Source organism: Meriones unguiculatus, chromosome 5 (assembly GCF_030254825.1).
Source record: "Meriones unguiculatus strain TT.TT164.6M chromosome 5, Bangor_MerUng_6.1, whole genome shotgun sequence".
Classification (NCBI taxonomy): domain Eukaryota; kingdom Metazoa; phylum Chordata; class Mammalia; order Rodentia; family Muridae; genus Meriones; species Meriones unguiculatus.
The window spans coordinates 113,699,362-113,725,956 of record NC_083353.1 but is presented as its reverse complement, the minus strand read 5'-3'; the positions used below and the strand labels follow the sequence as shown (position 1 = coordinate 113,725,956).

The window sequence follows — 26,595 nt, the reverse complement described above, 5'->3', positions numbered from 1 at the left end:
ACAGGTGTCCTTTCCTTTCTGACCACCCCCTCTCCAGCCTCTCCTCAGATATGGTCCCATCACCCATCTCACTTCCAAGGGCCACCTCCTCCTCTCCGGTCCAGCTCTGCTCGTTGCCCGGCATCCTGCTTGTATTTGCTCTCCGTCCCCACCTGGGGTCTCTCTGCCCCCTCCCCCAACTCCTCCATACTGGTAGCTGCCTCCTGTCTCAAAGGGACTTGCCTCCCCCCCCACCCAGGGTGACATTCCCTTGGCTTCGCTTTCACTGGGTGTGCGCGTACACTAAGGGTGTGTGACAGATCCATCTGGTTGTCCTCATCCCTTTCTGGGGAGAAACTGTGCACCCGCAGCTCAGCAATTCCGAGCACGTATTTTTTTTTTTTTTAATTTTTTATTTTTTCTAAATTTTTTTTTCCCCGTGTCCCTCGGTATCCATAGCCTTCTGCCTGCATCCACTGGGTTGTGGGTTACCACAGCTGCCCTCTCTGGCAGACAGCAGATAAATCCAGCTGGGTGAGATTGTCAGAGGGAAGGGGAGGGTGGGGCCAGGGGGCCAGAGGGTTCAGGTAGGCAGAGGGGAAGGAGAAAGGCGGAAGAAAGGGCAGAAAGGGGAGTGGGGCGCTCCAGGAAAAGAGGTAGGAAGGGAATCTGAGGAGGAAAGGGAGCCGAGGAGTGGGAAGGGAATAAGAAGAAGGAGGGAGGAAAACCAGGAGGAAAGGTGAGAAGTGGGGGAGGGGGGAGCTAAGGAAAAGCCAGGGAGCAAAGAAGGGAAGAATGGACACAGCACAGCAGGCAGCCATAGGAGGGGGGGTGAGGAGAAGGGCTCAAGGGCCACGGAGACAAGGGCTGCAGGGTGCCTGGCTCTGCCCCTGGTGCCCTCAGCTCTTCTGTCTGCTGTCTCCTATGTCTGGTTGGAGCTCCTACCTCAGGATACTCCTCCTTGCTCTTGTCACTCCCTGCTTGGCTCCCATACACCATCTTGAGGCTGTCTCTTTGGCCATTAGGGAAGGAGGTTACAGTGGCCATTATCATGAAATGGGGAGGCCTGCAGATTTGTTGCGCTGTGGTTAGAGGTGTGGACAGAAATTAGAATATCTTGCTTGTCATGAGATACTGGGGTGAGAGTCTACCCTCTGGTGACTCAGTTTCCCTCTGATGATCCATCTTCCCCTCCCTCTCTGGTTTTGGAAGCATGGGTAGGCATATGGAATTAGGTAGACCAAGTGGTGGAGGTTGGGTCTAGGGAGGAGACGGAAGAGGCATATGTGCTCCCTATAACCTCTCAAGATCTTGAGGGAAATTGGTCTTGGGGAAGAGACCATACTTGAGCAGAGTCTGGTGGGAGAAAGGGTGATGTGGGGTAGACAAAATTAGGATTCAGTCAGTGAAAGTTCAAGGAGTGGGGCTGGAGAGATGGCTCAGATGTTAAGATGGCCGTTCTTGCAGAGGTCCCGAGTTCGATTCTCAGCAACCAAATGGTGGCTTGTTTTCAACCATCTGCAGTGGAATCTGATTCCCTCTTCTGCTGTGCATGGAAACAGTGTTCATATATATAAAGTAAATACATGTTAAAAAAAAAAGAGTTCAAGGAGTGTGGGGTGTGGAGGTCATGAGAGGACCTGGAAATGTTCTAGTTATCACTGTATTCTCTTGGGTGCGGGGATGGGAAGTAAGGAGGGGATTCGCTGTGTTTCTAGGCCAGCTCCGTAATCCCTTAGGATGTGAGCTCTGCTGGGTCCAGCCATGGCATTGGTTTCTCTGTTTTATCCCTACCCCTCTCTGTCCCCCTCCTCCTGTCCTATATACTCCTCTCCTTTCCTTTCTCCTTTTCTGGGAGAGTGGCCTGAAGTCTGGGCCCTAACTGAAGCAGTATAAGAGTGATGGGTTGAAATTCAGTAGGGGGCAGGATAAACCTCTAAGCTCTCAGGAGACTGGTCTACTCTTTCCCTAATTTTAGCCCTCCCTTCATTCACCTCTGTCCTTTCTGAGGGCTCACCATTGTTTCCCAAGTCCCCAGTCACCATTTTCTAAGACAAAAAAACCAGACCTTATAGGAGATTATTTTATCCCTAACCATGATCCCCCAGGGGCAAACAGTTACCCCTTCCCCACAGGAAGGTAGTTGTCATGAAAACTGTCCATCTAGTTGTAGGAGAAGGCTGTGCCCTCCCACAGAGACCCTGACTCCTTCTGTACCTCATCCTTCTCCCTCTTGCAAGGTGTCGAGACATGGAAAGGTTGCTGCTATTGGGTGTAGGCTTAACACGGATTGCATCCTGGGAGTGGAGGTTCAGCTCATAAGTGCTCTCTCTCTTCTCCCTGGGGTGGGGCCAGCCAACAAGCACAAGCCTTGGATCGAGGCCGAGTACCAGGGCATTGTCATGGAGAATGACAACACTGTCCTGTTGAATCCACCACTCTTTGCCCTGGATAAGGATGCCCCGCTGCGCTACGCAGGTAATTGGGTGGGGAGGCAGAAGACAAAAAGAGGGATGGGGGGGTCCTTGTAGTGGGATCAATAGGAAAGTGGGGCATAGGCCTGGGAAAAGCCTCAGAAAGAGGGGAAGGGAGAGTTAGAAGGGGAATGGACTTCACTGAAGAATGAAGATGGCGCAAAGGATGTCAAAGCTGATCAGCTAGGGGTTAAACATTATTAGAGTTTGCTGGCCTTAGACCTGCCGGCTCTGAGCACATTGCTGGGGAAGCTGGGGATCGCTGATACTTCAGGTCATCAAGAGAAGGGCCTAGAGGTCGGGAGGAGATGTGCAGCTGGGCATGGACCACTCAACGGGGAGGCTGAGGGCTGGAAGAACATGCCCTGGGTCATGTGAACCCTCACTTTCTCTCTTCCCGCCTTGCCAGGTGAGATCTGCGGTTTCCGACTCCATGGATCTGGGGTCCCGTTTGAGGCTGTGATCCTGGACAAGGCAACAGGGGAAGGCCTGATCCGGGCCAAGGAGCCTGTGGACTGTGAGGCCCAGAAGGAGCACACCTTTACCATCCAGGCTTACGACTGCGGCGAGGGGCCTGACGGCACCAATACCAAGAAGTCTCACAAGTGAGGAAGGCCTCCCCCTTGCCTGTTGTTATGGGACCCTTCTCCTTGCTCCAACAATGGTCTCTCAGAAATAGGGCTCTCTTTTGTAAGATAAGACTATGATGCTCAGAAGCAAGTTCAGTTACTTCGGCTGCTTGCTAGCAGAGGCTAGACCAATTCCAACCTGGGGATGAAACCCCTCACCTCTCCTGTGCCAGGGAAGCACTCTATCCGTGAGCTATGTCTTCAGCCCCAAAGTTACTACCATTAATGAATAATAATGCCCACTTTATTCTTTCTCCTGTGTCAACTTATTATCGTTTGTTTTAGCATAAACATAGGGCTCTCTTAGTCCCTGGCCATACTGACTAAATGTCATCCCACCCCTGCTATTCACAGAGCTTAGGGACCTCTGGTCAAGGTCACACGCATACAGGAGAGTTCAGTGGTATCTTATCCCGCTTTGCCTCTTACCGTCTTGAACAATGTACTTAAGCCCTTCTGCATTTGCTTCTCCTTGTCTACAAGACAGAGGTGCTGCTGGGACTGCTGTGGGAGATGGTTTTGTATAAAAAGTGTGTGCTTCATACCTGCTGCACAGCACCTGGGCATTATGGTGACGGGGAGACAAACAACAAGGAAGAGACATTTCACACACAGCCTGACCTTTCCCAAGTGCAGCACATAGCACACATCAGGCTTGGGACACACACACACACACAGCTTGGAGGGGCCAGGAAGGGGTCAGGGATGTTATACCATGGAAGAGGATTGGGTCTCAGACCCCCTACATCTGCTACCTGCTAATTTCTCACTTGACAGTGAGGGAAAGAGGAGTAATAAGGAACCCTGGGCCACCCAGAGGCATCGGACGGAAATTAGAAGGGTCTTGTGACTTGGTTTTTCATTTTGAGATAAGACCTGTCTCTGAGCCTGGGAGTCTGGCTCTTGGCTGGAGGCGAGCACAGAATGAAGGCCCCAGACCTTGCTCTGTTTGCCTGGGAAGGTGTGTGAATGGGGAGAGGCCACAACTGACAGGTGAACTACTCAGGTGTATCAGACAACTTCTGACTTCCGGTCAAATGCCGCTTCCCTGATGGCTGGTTTTAACTTGTCTCTTAGTCTATGTCTTTCTCATTTCCCCTGTAAGATTTGATTTTTGTCAAGTCAGGGACCTGCCAACTTTGGAAATATATTTTATTTATTTATTTATTTATTTATTTTATCTTTTCCTCTCACCTTGGCATCCTAATGAGGGTTCGCCAATTACGCTCAGGGCTGTGTGTGTTATGGAACAGGTGGACAGACAGAGGGGACAGCGGAAAGGGACTGGATGTGTGCTGAGCCAATTCACCCTCTCCCTCCTCATTCTACACAGCCTTCCAGACAAAAAGCACCAAAAATGGCTTCTGATGTTCTCCAGGGCTTGTTTCTTTTTCCCCACGTTGCTGGCCCTTTCCTCCGGCCCTCTTCCTTGTGTGGTTTTACGTCTGCTATGACTCCAGCACAGCCTGGTGCCCGGTGGAGCAGGGAGGGGCAGTCTCCGGGGCAGACTGGCTCGCATCTGCTCTCATTCCCAATCGGGATCCCTGACTGCGTTTTTGCTCGGTGCTCGCTGCCGGCTAACGCTTCCGCGTCCATTCCATTCCTCCGAGTGCAGGGCAACAGTTCACGTCCGGGTCAACGACGTGAATGAGTTTGCCCCCGTGTTCGTGGAGCGTCTGTACCGGGCTGCGGTGACGGAGGGGAAGCTGTATGATCGCATCTTACGCGTGGAGGCCATTGATGGGGACTGCTCCCCTCAGTACAGCCAGATTTGCTACTACGAGATCCTCACACCCAACACGCCTTTCCTCATTGACAATGATGGTGAGTCTTTATCTACCCAGCATCCTAGCCCTCCAGATGACGGGCCCAGGGACCACCCTCTCCACTCCTGACCCTCCCTTCAGACCTCATTTTCCTGCTCGCCCCTATACGAGGCCCTTTCACCCCGGGTATTTCCCTTCCACTTTCTCCTGCTAAGTGCCCCGCTCACTTGGGCTTCCCATGCTTTCCTGGTCTGCCTCTAGGGCACTGGTTCTCAACCTGTGGGTCACGACCCCCTTAGAGCCCATATGGCCCTGTCACGGGGTGTCACCTATCAGCTATGGGGCATACCAGACCCTTACGCCACGATTCATCACAACAGTAGCAACTTTCCAGCTACGGAGTAGCAGCAGATGGTTTTATGGCGGGGAGGACCTGTCTTGAAGGGCCGCAGCGCCAGGAAGGCTGAGAACCACCGCTCTAGGGCCCCTGACCCTCTGCCTTCCCGTTTGCCACCTCAGGCAACATCGAGAACACCGAGAAGCTCCAGTACAGCGGCGAGAAGCTCTACAAGTTCACGGTGACCGCGTACGACTGCGGGAAGAAGCGGGCGGCGGATGACGCTGAGGTGGAGATCCAGGTGAAGCCCACCTGCAAGCCCAGCTGGCAAGGTGAGGGAGGCGCTTGGTCAGAGCGGTTCTCTAGGAGCTGCAGGCGGTCGGCGCCCCTGGCGGCACGGGCCGCCTCGCCATCTGCCTGTCTCCCTGTCTCACCTGCGCAGGCTGGAACAAAAGGATCGAATACGCCCCGGGAGCCGGCAGCTTGGCCCTGTTCCCGGGCATCCGCCTGGAGACCTGTGACGAACCGCTGTGGAACATCCAGGCCACCATCGAGCTGCAGACTAGCCACGTGGCCAAGGGCTGCGACAGAGACAACTACTCAGAAAGGGCACTGCGGAAGCTCTGCGGTGCGTGTCCCCCCTCCTGCCAGGACTGTCCCTTCCCAACCGTCCCCCACTCTGTCTGTGTCCCGGGGTCCATGAAGAGCTGGGGAATGGGTCGAGTTAATGAGAGAAGAGAGCTGTCCTTCTCTTGTCCTTGAAAGGCTCGAAGAGGGGGTTCATCGTTTGTCTCCCCTTTCCCAGTCCCTTCCCCTTCTCCTTATCTGCTGCTTCTCAGCTCTGACTCTTGTGCGTCTCGGGGTCTCTGCAGGTGCTGCCACGGGGGAGGTGGACTTGTTGCCCATGCCCGGCCCCAATGCCAACTGGACAGCGGGCCTCTCCGTTCACTACAGCCAGGACAGCAGCCTCATCTACTGGTTCAATGGCACCCAGGCTGTGCAAGTGCCCCTGGGTGGTCCAGCGGGGCTGGGCTCTGGGCCTCAGGATGGCCTCAGTGACCACTTTACCCTGTCCTTCTGGATGAAGCATAGCGTGACCCCGAGCAAGGGGAAGAAGGAGGAGGAGACCATTGTGTGTAACACAGTCCAGAATGGTGAGCCCTCCTTGAGGCCCTGACCCCAGGCGGGACCCTGTCGTCTTGTCCCGCATTTGTCACGTGCCACTACCCAGTGAGGACTGTTGACAGGTCTCTCCCCCTCTTTTAATTTGTAACTTGCCAGTTTTCTGCTTTTAAAGACAGTCTTGCCATGTTGCCTAGGTTGGCCCTGAACTGGGCTCAGGAGGTCCTCCTTCCTCACTCTGCCTAGATTGCTTCGACAATGGCAAACACCGTCATGCCCAGTTCGTGGGCTGGCTCTCCTATCGCCGGGATTCTCTGACTTGTTGAGATGATGTTTTGAGATGTTCCTGCTCTGGGTGCATACAGCAGGACTGATGCCCAAAGGACATTATCCTTCCTTCTCATTGGCAGTTGCCAAGTTAGTCTCCCTGCATCCCTGTCCCAGCTTTTCACCCATGAAAGTCACCATTGTACAAGGTGATGGTTTACGCATCCTTTCTCTTCCATCACCACTCCCCACCCCCTTTCTCCGGGAGCTGATGGGCTCTATCTCCATGTACTGCAGTGAGAAAATGAGGGCTCTGGAATCATCCTCTTCACTGTCCCTTTGAACCTTTTCTAGCCGATTTCTTGACTCCTGTCCCCTTCCTGCCCTTTAGAGGATGGCTTCTCTCACTACTCCCTGACGGTCCATGGCTGCAGAATCGCCTTCCTCTACTGGCCATTGCTCGAGAGTGCACGTCCGGTCAAGTTTCTCTGGAAGCTGGAGCAGGTGGGACAGGGGCCAGCTCTGAGAGGGCTGGGTGGATGGAACTTTTAGGGGAGGGGGCTTCAGCTTCAGAGCTTCTGGGGTTGTTTTGGTTTTGATCACACTCTTTCCAGCCTCATCCATGCTTAGGTTGTCTTGTCCCCTCAAGGCTTCCTGCTTAGAGGAGCATTCATGGACTGAAGGGAAGCAAGGGCAGCTGTCTATTAAACCTGGCCATCCATCTTGGCCCTTGTTTTATTTCATTTTTTTTCTTATATACAACCCATATAACAGTATGTGTCCTTGATTCTTCAAGAAACTAAGCGACACTGGGGTGGAGTTCACAGTTTAGGGCTCAGCGTTGGTTAGGAAGCCTGCTGGTTTTCAGTATGGATTAAATTTTATTTTATTTTATTTTTTTTTAAGACAGGGTTTCTCTGTGTAGCCTTGGCTTTCCTGGACTTGCTTTGTAGACCAGGCTGGACTCAAACTCAGAGATCCACCTGCCTCTGCCTCTGCCTCCCAGAGTGCTGGGATTACTGCCACCACTGCCTGGCTCATATTTTTAAATTTTGTAATGTTCACTTTATAGTATTTTATTATTATTAATTTTTAAGACAAGGTCTCTTTGTAGCTCAGGCTGATCTTGAATTTGGTAAAGAGCAGAGGAAGACCTTGAACTCCTGATCCTTCTGCCTCCACTTCTCAAGTACCTGGATTGCAGGTGCTGTCACCATGCCAAACTAAGCTTTATCCTTTAAACAAGAATAAAAATAATTCTATATCTCGAGGTTGTTTTATGATTAAATTATACAACAGGGCTTTACAGATTTAAAACCACTCTGTACGTGTAAGCGTCACTATTTTGTCCAAGCTTATGAAGGATGTGTAAAAATGGAGAAAAGAATTAAGATCCTTTCTTAAATCCATACTTCCATGGTGCAGTTTATTTATTTATTTTTGAGGTGGTCTTTACTCTCTAGTCCAGGCTAGGCCTTGGCTTGCAATCCTCCTGCCTCCTGGGTGCTGGGCCTGAAGGTTTGTGTGACGATGGCCAGTACATTCTGTTTGTTCATTTTCCAAGTTGACAAGTTGAGGGCCAACTTGTTTGAGTTTCCATCTTCTACCTTCTCTGTAAACCCTGGTGGCGTGATTGATAAACAGAAAAAAGGAAAGTGCAGGAAATAGGAGAGAAGGAACAGCCTGGAAAACTTACAGACTAGGTAAATGAGGGTTTAGAGAGAAGGTTTGCCATTTGCTGCTTCTGGGTCTTTCCCCATGTTATTGCCTCCCTCTTCCACCCCCTTCTTCCCTTCCTTACCCCCTCCTCTCTGTCTTCTCCCTGGGATGCTGAAGATTGACTTTAGGGCCTTGCTCTGCCATGGAGCCATGTTTCCAGTCCACTTTTTGTTGTTTTGTTTACTGGTTTCCTTCCCCCCCCCTTTTTCTTTATTCTTCCATCACATAGTACAGCCTGACTGCAGTTTCCCCTGCCCCCCCAGCCTCCCCCCATCTCCCCTTTGCCTCTGATCCAACCCCATTTACTTCCCCTCAGAGAGGAGCAGGGCTCCTAGGGACCTCAACCAAACACAGCATAACAAGCTACAATAAGACTAGGCACATGCTCTCACCTCAAGGCTGGGCAAGGCAACCCAGCAGGAGGAAAAGGGTCCCAAAGGCGGGAAAAAAGTCAGAGACAGCCCCGGTTCCCACTGTCAGGAATCCTATAAGAACACCAAGCTGCTCAACTGTAACAAATATGCAGAGGTCTTGGGTTAGACCTGTACAGGCTTCCTGATCTCTGTGAGCTCACCAGGGTCTCAGTCAGTTGATTCTGTGAGCCATGTTCTTGTGGTGTCCTTGGTCCCTCTGGCTCCTCTAATCCTTCTCCCCCCTCCTCCAGGGGACCCCAAACTCTGCCTAATATTTGCCCAGCCTACTTTTTACTTTTTGAGACAAAGTTTCACTAAGCTGCCCAGGTTGGCCTTTAACTCACTCTGTAGCCAAGGCTGTCCTTGAACGTGTGATCCTTTTGTTCCAGCCTCCCAAGGAGCTGGGATTACAGGTCTGTTCACCATTTCAGGCTAGTGTGTGTGTGTGTGTGTGTGTGTGTGTGTGTGTGTGTTTTGCAGGATATTTAATCTCATTATGTACCCTAAGATTGTGAACTGTAAAAACCTGTTTCTTGTTTGGTGTGGCTCAGCCCTAGCACACACCTTTACTCCAAGAGCTTTCTGTATACAGCATTTAATAAAGTTAACCCAAGAGGCCAAAAGATAGAGCAAGTAACCAGTTGACAGGGATTAAGTAGAAAGGAGGGACTTTGAGAGAAGAGTATGTAAGGCAGAGTGGCTACAAAAAGGAGCTTTTGGTTTATTCCTTCTGGGCTGTTGGGTGAGCTGGCAGGCCCTTTCCTCCTGGGCCATCAGCTGAGTAAGCAAGCTTTTGGCTTTTTCCTTCTGGATGTGAGCTGAGTTGGAAGGTCAGCTGGGTGCTTTCTTTGCCTCTTTGAGCTAGCAGGCTTTTACCCCAGTACCTGGCTCCTGAGTCTTTACTGGTAAAATTGAATGTTTGGGATTTTTTATTTTTATAACAATGTGTGTGTTGCTGGGGACTGAATACAGGCCCTTCCATATGCTAGGTAAGTGCTCGGTCACTAAGCTACATCCCTAGTCCTTCTCTTTAAAATTTTCTTTATCCTTTTTTTTTTAAATTTAAAACATTCATTAAACACCAATTAAGTCCCTGCGTTTTCAACAGATATATTCCAGGGGTACATTGGAGCTTAATAATATGAAACAAAATATTCAATTTAATTTAGCTCATATTTTAGCTGGGTAGAAAAGCTAGTTTATCTTTTTTTTTTTCACCCATGCTTCTGTTTCTCTCCCAACTTTCTTTCTTTTTTTTTTTTTGGTACAGTTGGAGAGCTAGCAAAGGACATGGTATGTGCCAAGTTAACCCCTGAGCCCCGAGCCGGCCTTTACTTTAAAATAAATGTGAATAGGAACAGCAGATGGACGATCTCTGAGGCCTTGGGGTACAGTGGACAGCAGGGAAGGGCTGAAGGAGGGCTTGGAGCGATGGGCAGTGACTTCAGGAAGCCTTTGTCTGAAGGCCTCAAAGTAGGACTATGACTTGGTCGGAATTATGTTGGAAGACCATCACTTGCGCAGTTGTGAGAGGAGCAGAAGTAAGCTAGGCCTAGTGGCACAGGCCAGTGATCCCAGCTACCTTGGAGGTTGAGGCAGGAGGACTGAAAGTTCAAGACGAGATTGACAATTTAGTGAGACATTTTTGTTGTTTTTGTTTGTTTTGAGGCAGGGTTTTTCTGTGTAGCCCTGGTTGTTCTGGAATTAGCTTTGTAGCCCAGGCTGGCCTTGAACTCAAGAAGATCCTCCTGCCTCAGCCTCATGGCTCACGTCTTTAATCTCAGCTCTCCAGCAGCAGAGGCAGGTGGATCTTGGTGAGTTTGAGCAAAGCTACTGATTGGCGTCTACAAAGTGAGGTCTAGAACAGCCAGGGCCACACAGAAAGACCCTGTCCCAAGCCAGCCAGCCAGCAAGCAAACAAATCCAAACCCAACCAAAGAAAGCAGAAATAAAAGGTCAGAAAAAGACTGGACCAGGGTGGGCTTAGAGGTAGAGTGCTTGCCGGAAACTCAAAGCCTTAGGTTCTATCTCCAGGACAGAGAAGAAAAGAGGAGTGTGAGTCAGCAGAGGGAACTGTGGAGACTATCCACACAAAGGGCCCAGAGACTCACTGATATGTGACCGTGGAGCCGGAGAGTCGCACTCAGTGACCCACAGCTGTTAGTTTTGCTTGGCTCTGAGCTGACAGCACCTGTTGGTGGTTTAGGTTGAGGGGGTGGTGGAGCTGGAAAGCATAATGGTGACTGCCTGTGCCTGTTAGATTTGAGATGGCTGGGGGATATCTGAATGGAAGGCTTGGAATACGGGGAGAGCTCTGGGCTGGACATAGCGATATTAACCAGTGTAAATGGGGAGTCTGAGCCCCCATGAACCAGGGTAGTCCTAGGAAGACGGTGCAGAGCGGGGAGGGGAGAGGGCCTGAGCTGAGCCTCGAGGGCTCCCAACCCTGGGAGGTTGGTAAGGCAGAGACCTCCATTCCTTCCCTGGCACATTCCTCCTCCATTTTAATGGCTCCAGGAGAAACAGCAGAGGTAAACGGTTGATGTCACAGAGGTTCCTGATGGGTTAGAAACCACCCTGGAAATCAGGATGCCGCCCATCTATTTATTTATAAACATCTCTGGAAGGACTCAAGTGATCCTCATCCTCTTGCGTCGCTGGACTTCAGGCATACTCCTGTGGCTAGCTCTGCTTCTAGTTCTACATGTTTCTGTGGTTCCTGGAGTTTTCTGTACTAGGTTGCTTGTCCTGTAGATTTCGGACAAGGTTCTCCAGGACCTGGAGTACGGCTGGGACTAGTTCCTCAGAGAGCACGTAACTGAGGGGCTCTCGCCCTCACTTTGCGCCCCCAGGTGTGTGACGACGAATGGCACCACTATGCCCTGAACCTCGAGTTCCCCACGGTCACACTCTATACCGACGGCATCTCCTTCGACCCTGCTCTCATCCATGACAATGGTCTCATCCACCCACCCAGGAGGGAACCTGCACTCATGATTGGGGCCTGCTGGACTGGTGGGTCCTCTGACCTTCTCAGTAACGACTCGGTGGCTCTAGGGCTGTGAGGGGAGGTGGTCAGGTGAGATGCAAGGGCGGCCTGCTCTTGTGGAGGCTGTTCCCTGCATCTCCATACAGCTAGGCAGGTGACTCTGCCCTGACAGATCTCTGCTGGAGGAGACCTCCACTTCCGATGCCCCCTCCCCATTGTGTGGGCCAGCAGCTTAATCGTGGTGGAATTCCTACCCCCAAATCTACAGTAACTCCAGCCAGCTCCCAACTTTGTTCCCTCAAGGAGATGATGATGTCCACAGCCTCTCCCTAGCAGGAGGATGGGAATCCTTCAGAGGACTGTTAGTCCTTCCATTTGCGTAGCCATCTTACCAGAGTCCTCCTGTTTCCTCTGCAATAGAATAATCTATAACAGAGGCCCGCAAGACTGGGGGTTGGCATGACAGGGTTGGGAATCTGCTCAGAGCCTGCAAATCCTACACAGAGTATGAGGACTTAGGAGAATTACAGGATTTCTTGTCACAGCCCTCAGCTCACTGCCACATTTTTTTTTTCTTGGTTTGCAGAAGAGAAGAACAAAGAGAAGGAAAAAGGAGGAGAAAACAGTACAGACACAACCTCAGGTACTCTGTGCATAAGAATTGGAGACCAGAGTTCTAATCTCAACTGTCTTACATGTGCTTCTGTCTCTTTCTGCCCCAATGCAGCCTTTCCAGTTCCTGCTTCACAGGCCAGCATGGCATAGTCTCTAAGCCATATCAAGGCAGAGCATCCTCAGAGCAGGAAGGCTGGGCATAGCTTGGCTGGATTCTGGCTGGTTTTTCTTCTTCTTCTTCTTCTTCTTCTTCTTCTTCTTCTTCTTCTTCTTCTTCTTCTTCTTCTTCTTCTTCTTCTTCTTCTTCTTCTTTCCTGCTCAAAGAATATGGTAACATTTCTCTTGCTGACTATCCACATGGCAGAAAGCAGGTGGCAGGAGTCTAGGCATCTATGAAGCTCACACACATTCATCCTGGTCCCCCCGCATGTCCCTGGGAAGATGTCTCCCTCTTACAGTCTGGACCCTCACTGCCTCTTGGTCCTCCTCTTCACTGTGGTTTCCTCCTCCCTCCTCTCAGAACCGTTTTACTTGTCCACTCTTCTTCCCTTCCTGCTCTCCTCCTCCTCTTTTTCCTCACTGTGTTTTCCTTCCTCCCCTTTTCACTTTTCTTCCTCCTGTGTGTGGTGCTAGGGGATGGAATGCAGAGCCTCACCTACGCTAGGCAAAGCTTCTGTCCTGCCTTTCGCCTCCTCTGTCTTCTCTACCCTGCCCTCTCATCCCCAGTTCTGTTCTTCCTTTCCCCTTCCTGTCAGCCCCATCCTCGGCCCACCTCTCCTCGGCTCCTCTTTTCTCCTCTCACCACCTGGCCTGCCCCTGTGTTCCTGCCCTAGGAGACCCCTTGCTGATCCACCACTACTTCCACGGCTACCTGGCTGGTTTCAGCGTGCGCTCAGGTCGCCTGGAGAGCCGTGAGGTCATCGAGTGCCTCTATGCATGTCGGGAGGGGCTGGACTATAGGGATTTCGAGAGCCTGGGCAAAGGCATGAAGGTATAGTCCCTTCCGCTCCCTCTCTCTCCCGGCATGCCCCCCCCCACCCCTCTACACTTCCGCACCTCTCCTCCCCTGCCTCCCGGTCTTGCTCTCAGCTGTGTCTGTGTCTGGGACCCAGGTCCACGTGAACCCCTCGCAGTCCCTGCTCACCCTGGAGGGGGATGATGTGGAGACCTTCAACCATGCCCTGCAGCATGTGGCTTACATGAACACTCTGCGCTTTGCCACACCCGGCGTCAGGCCCCTGCGCCTCACCACCGCTGTCAAGTGAGTGTTGGGTGGGCGGGGCTGATCTTAGAGCAGTGCCAGTGTCGCTCTTGAGAGGTCACTAGAGCTAGCCAAACCCGTTTCACGTCTGTCTCTGAGTCCTGAGAACAGCCGGCCTGTTGATGGTCATGTTGGTAGAAGAGCTTGGCCCGGCCCGGAATCAGGTTTCCCAGTCCGTTACTCTCTGCGAAGCTGTGTTGCCAGGGTTTGAGGGTTTTGATCTTCTCTGTGCTGTATAAAGAGGGACAGAGAAGATTGGAAGCTTGGGGAACCTGACATTAATTCTAACTCACCCTTGGGCAAATGGAGAGCTCCGCTGGTTTTGCCTATTTTAATCTTACTTCACCGAGTTCTTGAAAAATGAATATGATGAACCCAGGCTACCACTAGATCCCAGGCCAAATCCGGCTTGCTGTCTATGCTGGAGAGATTTAGTGGAACACAGACCTGCCTGTTGGCTTTCTCTGCTGTTCAGGGCTGTTTTTATAGGGTGCAGGCACCTGTGTGTGGTTAGGGGATGGAATGCAGAGCCTCACCTACGCTAGGCAAAGCTTCTGTCCTGCCTGGGACAGAAGACTGCCTACTTCCAGAAGAGAGAGGGCGTATTTCCTAGCTGGTCCTTTACAGGAAAAGTTTGCCGAACTTTGTGTTCTAATGGGATGATTTCTGAGGTCTTCAGCAGAAAAATTGTGGATAAGTTCAAGGTTTAAGTATCTATTAGATATTTTAAAATACAGCTCGAGGGATAATAGAGCCCGACCAGTGGAACTTTTACGAACTAAATGCTACAGTCCATAGCAAATGCTGGCCCAGAGTGCCTGTTCCGCAGGAGTTACTGGCTCCTCAGGGAAAGGCGGTTTCACCCCTCTCTGTAGGGCAGTTTTAGGGGACACTGCCATCTAGTGGGTGGATCACACAATTTAGGAGTCAGATTTCCTGTGTTCTCCCTCTCTGCTTCAGTTTCTCTGTAAATTCCCTGAAGCAATGTGACTTCAGATATCCTGGGAGAGGGACCCTGAGCCCTGTAGAAACTGGGCACAATTATCAGGCTCCAGTAAAACCTGCGGAAGGGGGCTGCTGGGCCATCGTGTGGTTACACTGAGGAGTTGAAGGCCATAGGCTGTTGAGCATCACTTAGACACAGATCCGAGCTGTTTGCACCCTGCTATGTACTAGCCACTATGTACTTTTCCTTTGTAAAAAATTATTTTTATGTATATGGGTGTTTTGCCCGCCTGCATGTCTGCCTACCACCTTTGTGCAGTGCTGGCAGTGGCCAGAAGAGGGCATCAGATCCCTAGGATCGGAATTTCAGCCCGTCATGCTGAATGCCATGTAGGTGCTCTGAATTGAACCTGGGGCCTCTGGAAGAGCAGCCAATGCTCTTAACTGCTGAGCCATCTCTCCAGCAACCTAGTCAGAATTCTTATGGAACCAAGGAGCTGCCTCACTCCTTCCATGTACTTAGGCGCTACATCAGAGAAGAGGACTGTGTTTTGGCCAAGGGTGGAACTCTTGGCCATAGGGGTTTGTGTCAATGTCTTTGCTCACTGTTCATCTGAATCCCTCCTACCTCCTTCAGACCTAGACTAGAGCTTGCTAAGGACCTGGAAACTGACCTTGGTCCTGCAGAAGAGGGAAAGCTCATTGACATTTAAAAAAAAAAAAAAGTCTTTCTTTTCTTTCTTCTTCCTCTCCAGGGTCTCATGTAGTCTGTGCTGGCCTCAAACTCACTATATAATTGAGGATGGCCTTGGGCTCTCTCCTTTATTTCTCGAGTGCTATGATTATAGGCACACACTATCATATCAGTTTATGTGGTGTTGGGGATCAAAGCCTGGCCGTTGTACGTGCTTAGCAAGCGTCTTTCCAATTCAAGCTAATAAGTGTCGGCTCATATTTTCCTATGGCTTACTATGTGGTTGGTCCACCTTAGTGGACTTGTGTATGTGTGTGTGTGTGTGTGTGTGTGTGTGTGTGAGAGAGAGAGAGAGAGAGAGAGAGAGAGAGAGAGAGAGAGAATAACTCACAGCAGAAAAAGCCTATCAGCTCCTGTCCTTTCCTTTGTGTGGCTTTCCCAGCTTCTCAGTGTTTGGATTTCTGATTATTTAAAGCTAGGTTTATGCCACGATTGGTCAATGCTTAAGTGCAAGTTGCCCCCTTTGTCGGCACTAGGTCTTTCTGCATACCAGGCAGGTACTCTCTCACTGAGCTATATCCCTGGCTCTATTTTCACATTTTGAGACACAGGGTCTTATTAAGTTCACAAAGATGTCTGTGAACTTGTTCTGTATCTCAGGCAGGCCTTGAACTTGGGATCCTCCTCTCTCGACCTCTCTAGTAGCTGAAATGATAGACCTGTACCACCAGGATTGGAAAAATTAAATGGTTTAAACTTGTAAGAGATGTATTTCTTGTAAAGCCTGCCTAATCAACATTAGCTCTTGGAGAGATGGAAAGCCGTCTCTTTCTCTAGCTTTGCCCCCTCTCCGTGGTTCTTGCCTTTATACCTATGTGCTGCAGCTTCTACCTAGTTCTCTGATCTCTTCAACCCAGATGAGCCAGTGCTGAAATAACTGACTTTAAATAACCCATACCCAAAGGGCTGGTGCTCCAAACCTCTTTTCTAATGGCATCTCTGACCTTGACGTCACCCAGGCTCAAGTCATCTGTGGCTCCTCTCAGCCTCTGTCGTTCATGCTCCATTAATTGTCAAATCGCACGGGGCTCCTCCCTAAGCTTGGCCATCTGGGACTTAACTCTTTAACTCAATCCCTCACGACTCTACCCTGCCCTATTGTCTTACCTTCCCAACCAGTTGACTTAGTTCTGCTTCATCCCTATCCAAGACTATTTTTTGTTTTGTTTTTGTTTTTTCTTTTCCCTTCCTGACTTTGCCAGGTGGTAAAGGCTAGCCTTGAACTTGATATCTTCCTGTTGCAGCCTCCAAAGCACTGGAATTCTAGGTATACACAACCATGCCTGGCTCAGAACAGACGCTCTTCTAATGAAAAAAGGACACCGTGAGGTCTGTTTGCCATGAAACTGCAGACCGAACTCCAGTCACTGGCTCAAGGTCTCAACCACTGCTACCTGCCAGCCATTACTGCCTCTCGCTCTGTATGCTTCATCGTCACTCTAACTTCCTCCTGTGCAAAGTCCTCCACTCTTTCAAAGCTACCTCAACTGCAAATTTCCCTAGTTCTTCCTACCTTCCTTGAAAAAAAAACAAAAACAAAAACAAACAAACAAACAAAAACCCAAAAAAACAACTCTATTACTATCCTGCCCAGAGAGAATTTCTCCTTGTTCTGAATCCTCCCTTTTATTTTTCCATTTTTTTTTTTCTGGCTTATTCTGGGGTGATCATATTTGCCCACAGTGTGAGGTCTGTGTGCCTTGCAGAATCTCTGCACCAGGTCATTCACTTGGCTTTTGGGGCCGGTACAGCCTTCTGTTCCTGTTTGAATCCCCTAGAATACTAGTGCAGCCTAGGTCTGCTGTTGTCTGTGTCCCGGTCCCAGGCAGCTGAGGTCATCTGTAGGTTATGACAGGCTCTTTCTGGGGGATCTGAGCCCTTCGCACCTGCTGAGGGCACAGCTTTTTTTCTTTTTTTTTTTTTAATTAGCTCCAGCAGTCAACCTCGGCGTGCTGAGTAACACCGATGATCACGGTCCTCTCACCCAAATCATCGCAATCACAGATCTGTCATAGAGATCAGAGTTCCCAACCCTTCACAACTACAGCCCCTTTGTCAAGACTGGCTGTTCAAGAAGAATGAATCAGCCTTTTATTTCTTTGTGGATGTTTTGAGACAGGGTCTTACCCTGTAGCTCAGGCTGTCCTTAAGCTCACTGAAGTCTGCCGGACCCAGATTCGTGAGGGCTGGGATCACAGGCCTCGCTTTAGTCTGTTTTGTGTTACTGTAATAGAATAGCTGAGACCGGGTAGTTTTGAAGGAACAGAGATTTAATATTCTTATAGTTCCAGAGGTTAGGAAGTGTAAGATTGGTGGCCAGCACCTGGCTAGGGATGCTGGATCATCTTCTGATGGAACAGCTGAGAGGCTGGAGGGAGGAAAGGAGGGAGAAGAGGAGGGGAAGAAGGGGGAGGGAAGGAGGAGAGGAAGGGATCCAAGAGGAAAAACTTGATGGTGAGAGAGAAGGAGCAGTCAGGCTTAAGCCCTCTCTCTTCCAATCGGTGCTAATCGCCGAGGCTGCATCACACACCAGCCTTAGGTTCCACCTGCTCCACACACATCTAGACCCTCACAATTCATGTTCTCCTCACACAAAAACCACATCTTTTCCATCCTGACAAGTCTCAAAACAAAAACAAAAACAAAACCCAAAAAAACCCCAAAGCCTTGCCATCACAACTGAACATCTTAGCTGCTTCCCAAATACAATGAAAGGAGCACCACTGGTTAGATTCCAGAAGGGAGAAGCGTGAAGGAAAAAGGGAAACCTTCCTCCAAGCACATCCCCAGGTGGTCAGGGTTGGCCACACCTCAACCCTGCAGCCCAAGCTGGCCTCGAACTCCTGACCTTCCTGCTTCAGTCTCCTGAGTGCTCGGGTTATAGGTGTGCCTCGCTGTACCCATCTGACAGTACATCTTTTCTTCTTTTTATTTTGTGTATGCACGCACACGCCTGTTTGCGTGTACACACGAGTGGAGGCTGGAGATCAACGCCAGGTGACTTTCTCAATCACTCTCCACCTTATCCCTTGGTCCTCTCACCGAAGTGTGCCGATTTGGCTAGACTGGGTAGTAAGTCAGTGCGAGGCATTCTCCTTTCTCTGCCTCCTCCAGCACTTTGGGTCCAGGCATGCACCATGCCTGGCTTTCATTGGTGATGGGGATCTGAACTCATGACCAGTGCTGGGGGTCTGAACTTGGGTCTTCATGCTGGCATGGTAAGTACTTTAGTGGCTGAACTGTCTCCTTAGCTGTGCTGGTGATTTCACATCTTTATATTTCAGAATAATGATTTAGAGACATACCTCAGTCAGTAGAAATGGCTTGCCCTGGATTTGAGTTCTGGCACATGAATTGGGTGCGATGGTGCATCCTAGCTCTCAGAAGGTAGAGATAGGAGGATCCACAGTTCAAAGTTATTCTTGGCTACACAGTGAGTTTGCAGCCACCCTGGGGCTACATGAGCCACCCCCCCCAAAAAAAAAGCAAAGCAATGCAAAGCAAAGCAAAACAAAAGCTTTCAAAGAACCCCTGACACCATGTGAATCTTCTAGACATATTGGGGTGGGAGTCAGCCTGAAGGCCTCAGACAGCCCCACTCCCCTGACTTGCTAGATGGGCTCAGTTATGTAGACCCTCATGCTGTAGCTTGCCCAGGCTGTCCCACGCTGGGAGCTCTGCAGCTCTGGGGTCCCTGTGGCAACTTTGCATTCTAGAGGGCTGGTGGTTCCACTCAGCATTTCCAAACGCTGTCTGTATTGTCTCTGCTCTCATGGCTCTCTGTGACATCATTTGAAATCAGGTGAAATGAACCAGGCCCCCTTCTAGGATCAGCGCCTGTGGATGCCACAAAGCCTGTGTGGGCTCTGGTAGGTGGTCCAAGCTGCACCTTGGACGGCTGGAGCGGGACTATAGGGTAGGCGGGGTTCTGTGCTGGAATGTAGGGAGCAGAGAGAGACCTGAAGTAACTCCAGCCTGGAAAGCTGAGTTCTCTCCACACGCTGGGGCTGCCTTGAAGATCTCTGAAATGCCTTCATTTTCCCATTCTCTTGATGAATAGCACCTTCTTTCTGTCCACACTGATCCCTTTATCAAAAGATCAAGCCTGCTTGTTCATTCTTTGCCTAAGAGAGGCTGTGAAGCCTTCAAATCCGTAAGCTGTTTGCTTTTGAATTAGAAATTACATCATGAAATTATTTTTCTTTGCATTTTAATCCTATGACTAAAGATATTTCTGCAACTTTGCCAATAGTTTTCTTAGCATTTCTTTCACTAACTTTTACAAAAATATATATATTTTTAAATGTGCATGTATGTACATGTGTTTGTGAGTGCCTGTGGAATCCAATTACAGGCATTCATGAACTGAACTGGACTTCCAGGCAGTTGTGAACTGTTGAAGTGGATGCTGGGAGCTGAGTTAGGGTGGTACTTTAGAAAAGCAGAGAGCATCTCCATTGCTGAGCCATCTCTCAAACCCCTACCAGTTCTTCATCTTGTTCATTGGCTTTTCTGCTTCCAAAAGTGCTCAGACTTGGACAGGCTGCAGCACAGTCCTTTGCGGTATGAATGAGGATGGCCCTTGCTCCAGTTTCCAGCATTTCCGCACCCTCACTAGGCCTCAGCAGACTGGCCTTTGTGGATCACATTTCTAGCAATATATATTTTAAATAACTTAAAAAAAAGATTTATTTATTTTACATACATGAGCACTCCATCTGCATGTACACCTGCAGGCCAGAAGAGGACATCAGATTCTAGTATAGATGGTTGTGAGCCACCGTGTGGTTGCTGGGAACTGAACTCAGAACCTCTAGAAGAGCAGACAGTGCTCTTAACCAATGAGCCATCTCTTCAGCCCTCTTTAGCAAACTCTCGGTTATGACACCTTCAGGCATCTCTGAGAAGTTCCATCCTGGGGAGATGGCTCAGCAGGTACAGTGCTTACCACTCAAGTGCAGGGACCTGATTTCAGATCCCCAACCCCCACATGAAAAAGCCAGGAGGTGGTGAGCATCTGTGACCCAGTGCCGAGGTGGTTGGGGTCGCTGGAGTGGGGAGACAGACAGTGGGTCCTAAGAGCTTGCTGGCCATCTGATAGCCAGCTGGCGAACTCTGCGCCCAGGGAGAGGTTCCTTCTCAAACCAAAATAAAACACGTGAAACAAAACAAAATCGTTCCTTCTCTCTGATACCTTAACAGAGTCTTCCCAACCCTCCATTTATGCCAACACAGGCCCCTCCCCAGCTTTCCCATCAAAATTGTTCCAGCTTCTAACTCATTACCTGGTTCCAAAGCTGCTTTCACAGTTTTGGCGTTTGTTATTGTAACACCTGCTTCTCTGGTCCCAATTTCCTGACTTGCTTTGTTGTATAATTCGGTAGCTGGGACTGGGGATTTATGAAAACAGAGCTTTGTCTCTCCTAGTTTGGAGGCTGGGATGCCCGTGGTTGAGGCACTGGTGTCTGGTGAGGGCTGTCTTGTTGCATTGTCTCATGGTGGAAAGTGCAGGAAGAGGGTGAACAAGAGGGATGGAAAATTTCCTTGGTACAAATCTGGGTTTCAAACATGGGCAGCAGTTGGACTTTGAAGCCTTGACTCTATGGCAGATACTGTTTGTATGGCTCAGATGTGCTGTCTGGGAGCTTCCTTTACTTCCTTTTTTTTCCTTCCCCCTGCTGCGGACCGGCCCCTTTGGGTGCCCCGCATCCGAGGGAAAATCAGAGAATTCGGATATCAGGAAGGCACAGATAGGCGAAATAACACTCAGACCCATACCAGGTGGTATTGGTTTGGATCTTTTGCGCTTTACTGAAGTCAAGCCAACACTTTTATAGTAATCTTACAAAGAAGCACCTTAAAGTTGACATATCCCCCGGAACATTTACAAAGTTTATATTTTAAGTGAAAGAGTAACCTGGTAGAAGCAGTGTCTACAAAAATCTTGGCCTAACAGCCTCTTAAGCAGAGCAAACATAGAACTAGTGACTTGTTTGCCAATTTAGCGAGTAGAGGGCCAGGGGCTTGTTAAACTTGTGGTCTGTTTACGTAGTTTATTGTTAGTTAATTAGGGGTTGTTGATAATCCTCCGAACTAGGTCGGCTAAAGATTTACAACCCCCCTGGAGGTAAGCACTGAAGGGAATTTCTCCTGTTTGGCTTGCTTAGGGTTTACAATCTTTCCTTAGAGATAAGATGCTTGAGTTAGCTGTCCATAAAACTTATAGTATAATACAAAACTTTTTGACCTCCTATGTTGCCAATCTTCTTTCTGCCTTATCATAAATACCGGTGTTAGGTAATGGTTTTGTAGTAGCTTTACTGCAGTGGGAATATCCAGAGCATTTATCCTAACAGATCCTGATTAAACATTTTCTTTAGAAAGCCCTAAAACTCTTGTCCTTTTACTACCTACAATGTTTGGTTTTTTCACAAGCAATTCCTGATGCTGAATCTGATTTATTACCTCTCCTAAAATTTTATTTTCCTTTTACTCTTATTTGCTAAAGCTTTTAGTGATCTATTAGAAATGTTTCCTTGAATAGATTCTTGTACTGTTTCAAGAACCATAGAGAAACAGCAAAAAAGCTAATCAATTTAATCCTGTGACCAAGTAAGCGTGGGACTTAAAATAGGTCTTTTGGCTTAGATGGCCATGTTAGGGTTCTTGCTAGGGATTTCCAGGAAGCTGATTCCTATAGGAAACGTGTCTTCTCATCTGTTTGCATAATTTTATGCTTGCATAACACATTTTTATGCTATACAGATGGTTCTGGAGTTAGTGTAGCATTCCCCTTTTTCTTTCTCCCTTCCCTTTCTCTCCTCTCTTCTTCTCCTTTCTTCCTTCTAGTTCCTTCCCCCCCTTCTTTCCTTCTTTTCTCTTTCCTGAACTTTGTTTATTGTATTTTGGCACTTATATAGAGCCTTACCGTGTAACACTGGCTGGTTTGGACCTTGGTTTGTAGACTAAGTTGGCCCAGAAATCACAGGGAGCTACTTGCCTCTGTCTCCTGAGTGCTGGGACTAAAGGTGTGCACCATCGAGTCAGGAATAGAATTTTATTCTTTTATTGAAAGACTACCAAGTTTCTCAAATTCTGCTTTTAAAAATATTTTAGTAATGTGTTTGTATGTTTGTGTGCAATTTTAGTAATGTGTTTGTATGTTTGTGTGCATGTGTGCCTCCTGTGTGCAAATGCCCGTGGAGGCCAGAAGGCACCAGCTTCCCTGCAGCTGGAGTTGAAGGCAGATGTGAGCTACCCAAGATGATGTGCTGGGAACTGAACTGCAGTACCCAGAAAGAACCAAGGATATCTCATTGTAATCAACCCATTAATTACAGTGATACCAAAATGCTGACTATTGAGTTACTATATTAAGCTACCTTAAGTAGCACTAACCTAAAGACTCCTATTGTAGCCACTAAAGAGCCTTTGGTAAGTTCATGGTGAATGGCGTTGTTCTAAACATGTAATGCACAGCATCCTTGTATTGGTAATTAGTGTCTAGGATAATTAAGCTATATTTGTCATATTCCTTTTCCCCCCCTCTTGGATGTACAGTCCTGCTATCTAGCCCAGCCTGGCTTTGTATTCCAATGTGTAACTTAGGACAGCCTTGAACTCTCAGCAATGCTCCTGCCTCAGCCTCCCGAGTGCTGGGCTTAGACATGTGTGCTACCATGCACGGCTACAAAGCTTTGGTCTCTTATCCTTACTCTGCAGCGCAGAAACACTTCTGTAAGGAATTAACGCGACAGATCCCTTCATAAGCTAAGAAGAGCTTGAGATTGTCATGGTGATCTGCAAGGGCTGGGGCTGGAGGAGTGTCTGGAAGCATTCCTGGTTGGTTGGCTGAGAGAATCCCCTGGGCAGATGTCCAGTTAAGGGGATAGAAGACACACCAAAAAAAGAGGCCATTACTGATAGAGTCCTGACCTCTTTTAGTGTTGCATATTTTAGGGTACAGATCTGGCAGATATTTTACTGAACCCATTTAACTTTCACTGGGTGAAGAACTATGTGTATATACTTTAAATTTTTTTATTTTTATTTTTATTTATTTATTTTTTTTGAGACAGAGTCTTAGCTCAGGCTGGCCTGGAACTTGCAATCCTCCTGTCTCCGCCCCTTAAGCGCTAGGATTGCAGGCATGTGTTACCATGTGTAGTGGAAGGGCAGAAAGAAGAGGAGGAAGAGCAAGGCTCTATCTCAATGTATGCACATCTTTGTTAGGCCAGTTTCCTTTGTTAAAATAGAACGTGGCAGACATTCTGTGGTTTACAGCCTTGAGGATTTGGTTACCCCGTAGGCTGAGGCTATGCAACTTTCTGCTTCTCCTGCAGCAATGACATTCCAGGAGGGACTTCACTGGGAGGGTGTGGGGTATGGAGAAATTGACGCTGCCTTCTCTTCTTCCCTCACTCTCCCTGGGATGGTCCTTTGTTGTAGAGGTGGGGTCTCAGAGGTATGAGACAGGGTCTCACTGTGTAGCTCTGGCTGGTCCTGGACTTGTATGTAGCCCAGGCTGGCCTGGAACCCACAGAGATCCACCTGATTCTGTCTCCCGTGTGCTGGGATTAAAGGCGTGTGCCATCATGCTTGGGCAGACTCTAGGTTTTTAAGGGAGGGGTGCTGGGGTGACAAGCTGCCTCTCTTCTCATCTAGGTGCTTTAGCGAGGAGTCCTGCGTCTCCATCCCCGAAGTGGAGGGCTATGTGGTGGTTCTCCAGCCTGAAGCCCCCCAGATCCTCCTCAGCGGCACAGCTCATTTTGCCCGCCCAGCTGTGGACTTTGAGGGACCAGAGGGGGTCCCTCTGTTCCCTGATCTTCAGATCACCTGCTCCATTTCTCACCAGGTGGAGGCCAAAGCAGATGAGAGTTGGCAGGGCACAGGTAAGGATAACCCCGAGGAGTGACTCGATCTCGGAGTGGGGTGATGCCTGTAACTAGAATGAGGGAGGGACTATGGGGCTGAAAATGGAGGAGCTTTTTCTTGTGTCCGTGTGACTGAGAACAACTTACCCTTGAAACCCAGAGCCCGTGGGAAGCCCATGGGTATAAGGAAATGTCGCATGTTGATGTTCGCAGTAATGTTGACCTTCCTTAAGGCATGGCCCTGCATGGGGGGAGGGGTGGCGGTGACCACAATGTGGTGACAGCGGGTGGGTCTCAGAACCTGAGTGGGCACTGCTCTCGCCTTGACCCCGACTCTCTCCCACAGTGACAGACACACGCATGTCAGACGAGATCGTACACAACCTGGACGGCTGTGAAATTTCTCTGGTGGGGGATGACCTTGACCCCGAGCGAGAAAGCCTGCTCTTGGACATGGCATCCGTGCAGCAGCGAGGGCTGGAGCTCACCAACACATCTGCCTACCTCACCATTGCTGGTCAGTGAGGTCAAGGGTCTGTCTTTGTTGTTGTGGTGTGTGACCTCATGAGGAAGCACGAGGCTCCTCCTTTCTCGGGATGTTGCTCAAATGCCATTTTGTTCCTCCTTAGCTGGAAGATGATTTGGCTTCCGGATTGAGGGAAGGGTGCCTGGGCAGAGGCTCTGATCATTTCTCTCTTCCCTTTGCTCTCTGCAGCCTGGCTCACCTCCTCTCCCAGTTCTACTTCCGCATCCCTTCAGGGCTCTGCCGTTTCTTTCCTGCTTCTGTCTCCCCAACCAGCTTTCGAGTCTTCTCGCTCCATGGCATACTTACCCTCTCTCCCTCTCCCTGCATCACCACAGGCTTTAAGTGCTCATCCTAGCGAATGGTGGGAAGTGGTGGTTTGGTGGTTTCCAGAGGAAGCTGCCCCCAGGAGGGAGAATGGGGGCAATGACCAGCCCCTTCCCAATCCTCACCAAAGCCACGTCCCTTCTGCCTACTACCTTCTCTTGAAAGATGTCTCTTTACCTTCCTTTTCCATAACTGTCTAGATCCTTTCATCCCTGGGGAGTCCCAGAAGCCACAAGGCTAGAAGGGAAGGACAGAGAAGCAGACATAGCTTCGCTCTGCTCCTGTAGACCAGAGTGTATGGGAGTGCTTCTTCTCTGAGGTGTCAGCTAATACCTCTGTTGAGGGACTAACCACCCTCCCACTGCGTTGTCTCCTTACTCCCCAGGGGTGGAGACCATCACTGTGTATGAAGAGATCCTGAGGCAGGCTCGTTACCAGCTTCGTCACGGAGCTGCCCTGTATGCCCGGAAATTCCGGCTCTCCTGCTCTGAGATGAATGGCCGTTACTCCAGCAACGAATTCATTGTGGAGGTACCAGGACATCCCTTTCCTTTCTCCGTCACCTGCTCCTGGCAGGGAGCCAGGAGGTATCAGACTCAGAGAGATGGTTGATGGACAGGGACCTCCTTGCTTTGAAGGTTCCCAGACCCTTGACGGATGGAGCAGAAGGAGGATGTGGGGTGATAGTTAAGATGGTTTGCTGCTAAGCCTAGTGCCTCAGTCTGATCCTCAGAAACTGCATGTCAGACAGAGAGCAGTGTCTTCTCCAGGTGGCCTTCTGAGCCCCTCCCCCAACACATTGTGTGTTATGAGTCTAACACTAAATGAGAAATGGGGTGTACTGAGTGAGCCTGGAGTGGCGTGGGGGGCCTTGGGGAGAAGCACTTGTGCCTACAGAGCCCTCTCTTCCCCTAGGTCAACGTCCTGCACAGCATGAACCGGGTGGCCCACCCCAGCCACGTGCTCAGCTCCCAGCAGTTCTTGCACCGGGGTCACCAGCCTCCTCCCGAGATGGCTGGACACAGCCTGGCCAGCTCCCACCGGAACTCCAGTACGTAAGCCGAGTGGGAGTGTGGCATCACACGCATCCCTATACGCTTGGGAGGGAGGGAAGGTGAGGCAGTGGATTCTCTCTCTTCGGGACAATCTCTTTATCCTCCTGGACTGTTAACTCCACGGTGAAGGTGAAGCCTTCATTAAGGCAGGTGTTCAAGCCTGGAACCACAGGCAGTGTGGGGTGTGGGCATCTTGGTTATTCTTGCTGCTCCCCTGTGTCCCCCCCCCAAAAAAAAAAGTTAGATGGGATCTAGAGTGCTTCTGTAATGAAGCAGTTATTTATTTAGTGCCTACAGCATACCAGCACTGCTTGAAGATGCTGTTGGGGATATAAAGGCTTTTAGTAGTTATGTACACTGGGGTATAATTATGATGCCAGCACTCAAGAGGCTGAGACAGGCAGAAGGAAGCCTGACTGGGCTACATGGTGAGATCAGTCTATTGAGAGAGAGAGAGAGAGAGAGAGAGAGAGAGAGAGAGAGAGAGAAAGAGAGACAGAGACAGAGAGAAAACAAAAGTACAATGAGGTGGATGGCAAAATGGCTC

The 26,595-nt window shown here is 49.6% G+C and overlaps 1 protein-coding gene across 1 annotated transcript in view; it reads left to right on the top strand.

Moving 5' to 3' along the window:
• Clstn3 (calsyntenin 3) overlaps window positions 1-26,595 on the top strand; it is a 33,407-nt gene that overhangs the window by 470 nt on the left and 6,342 nt on the right. The window contains exons 2-16 of the mRNA XM_021636992.2: window positions 2,335-2,457; window positions 2,863-3,058; window positions 4,698-4,906; window positions 5,368-5,517; window positions 5,628-5,813; window positions 6,058-6,339; window positions 6,966-7,078; window positions 11,559-11,721; window positions 12,282-12,338; window positions 13,144-13,301; window positions 13,423-13,571; window positions 23,935-24,161; window positions 24,490-24,660; window positions 25,379-25,524; window positions 25,909-26,044. Coding sequence (XP_021492667.1) covers window positions 2,335-2,457; window positions 2,863-3,058; window positions 4,698-4,906; window positions 5,368-5,517; window positions 5,628-5,813; window positions 6,058-6,339; window positions 6,966-7,078; window positions 11,559-11,721; window positions 12,282-12,338; window positions 13,144-13,301; window positions 13,423-13,571; window positions 23,935-24,161; window positions 24,490-24,660; window positions 25,379-25,524; window positions 25,909-26,044 — 2,466 coding nt within the window. The remainder of the gene's footprint in view (window positions 1-2,334; window positions 2,458-2,862; window positions 3,059-4,697; window positions 4,907-5,367; window positions 5,518-5,627; window positions 5,814-6,057; window positions 6,340-6,965; window positions 7,079-11,558; window positions 11,722-12,281; window positions 12,339-13,143; window positions 13,302-13,422; window positions 13,572-23,934; window positions 24,162-24,489; window positions 24,661-25,378; window positions 25,525-25,908; window positions 26,045-26,595) is intronic.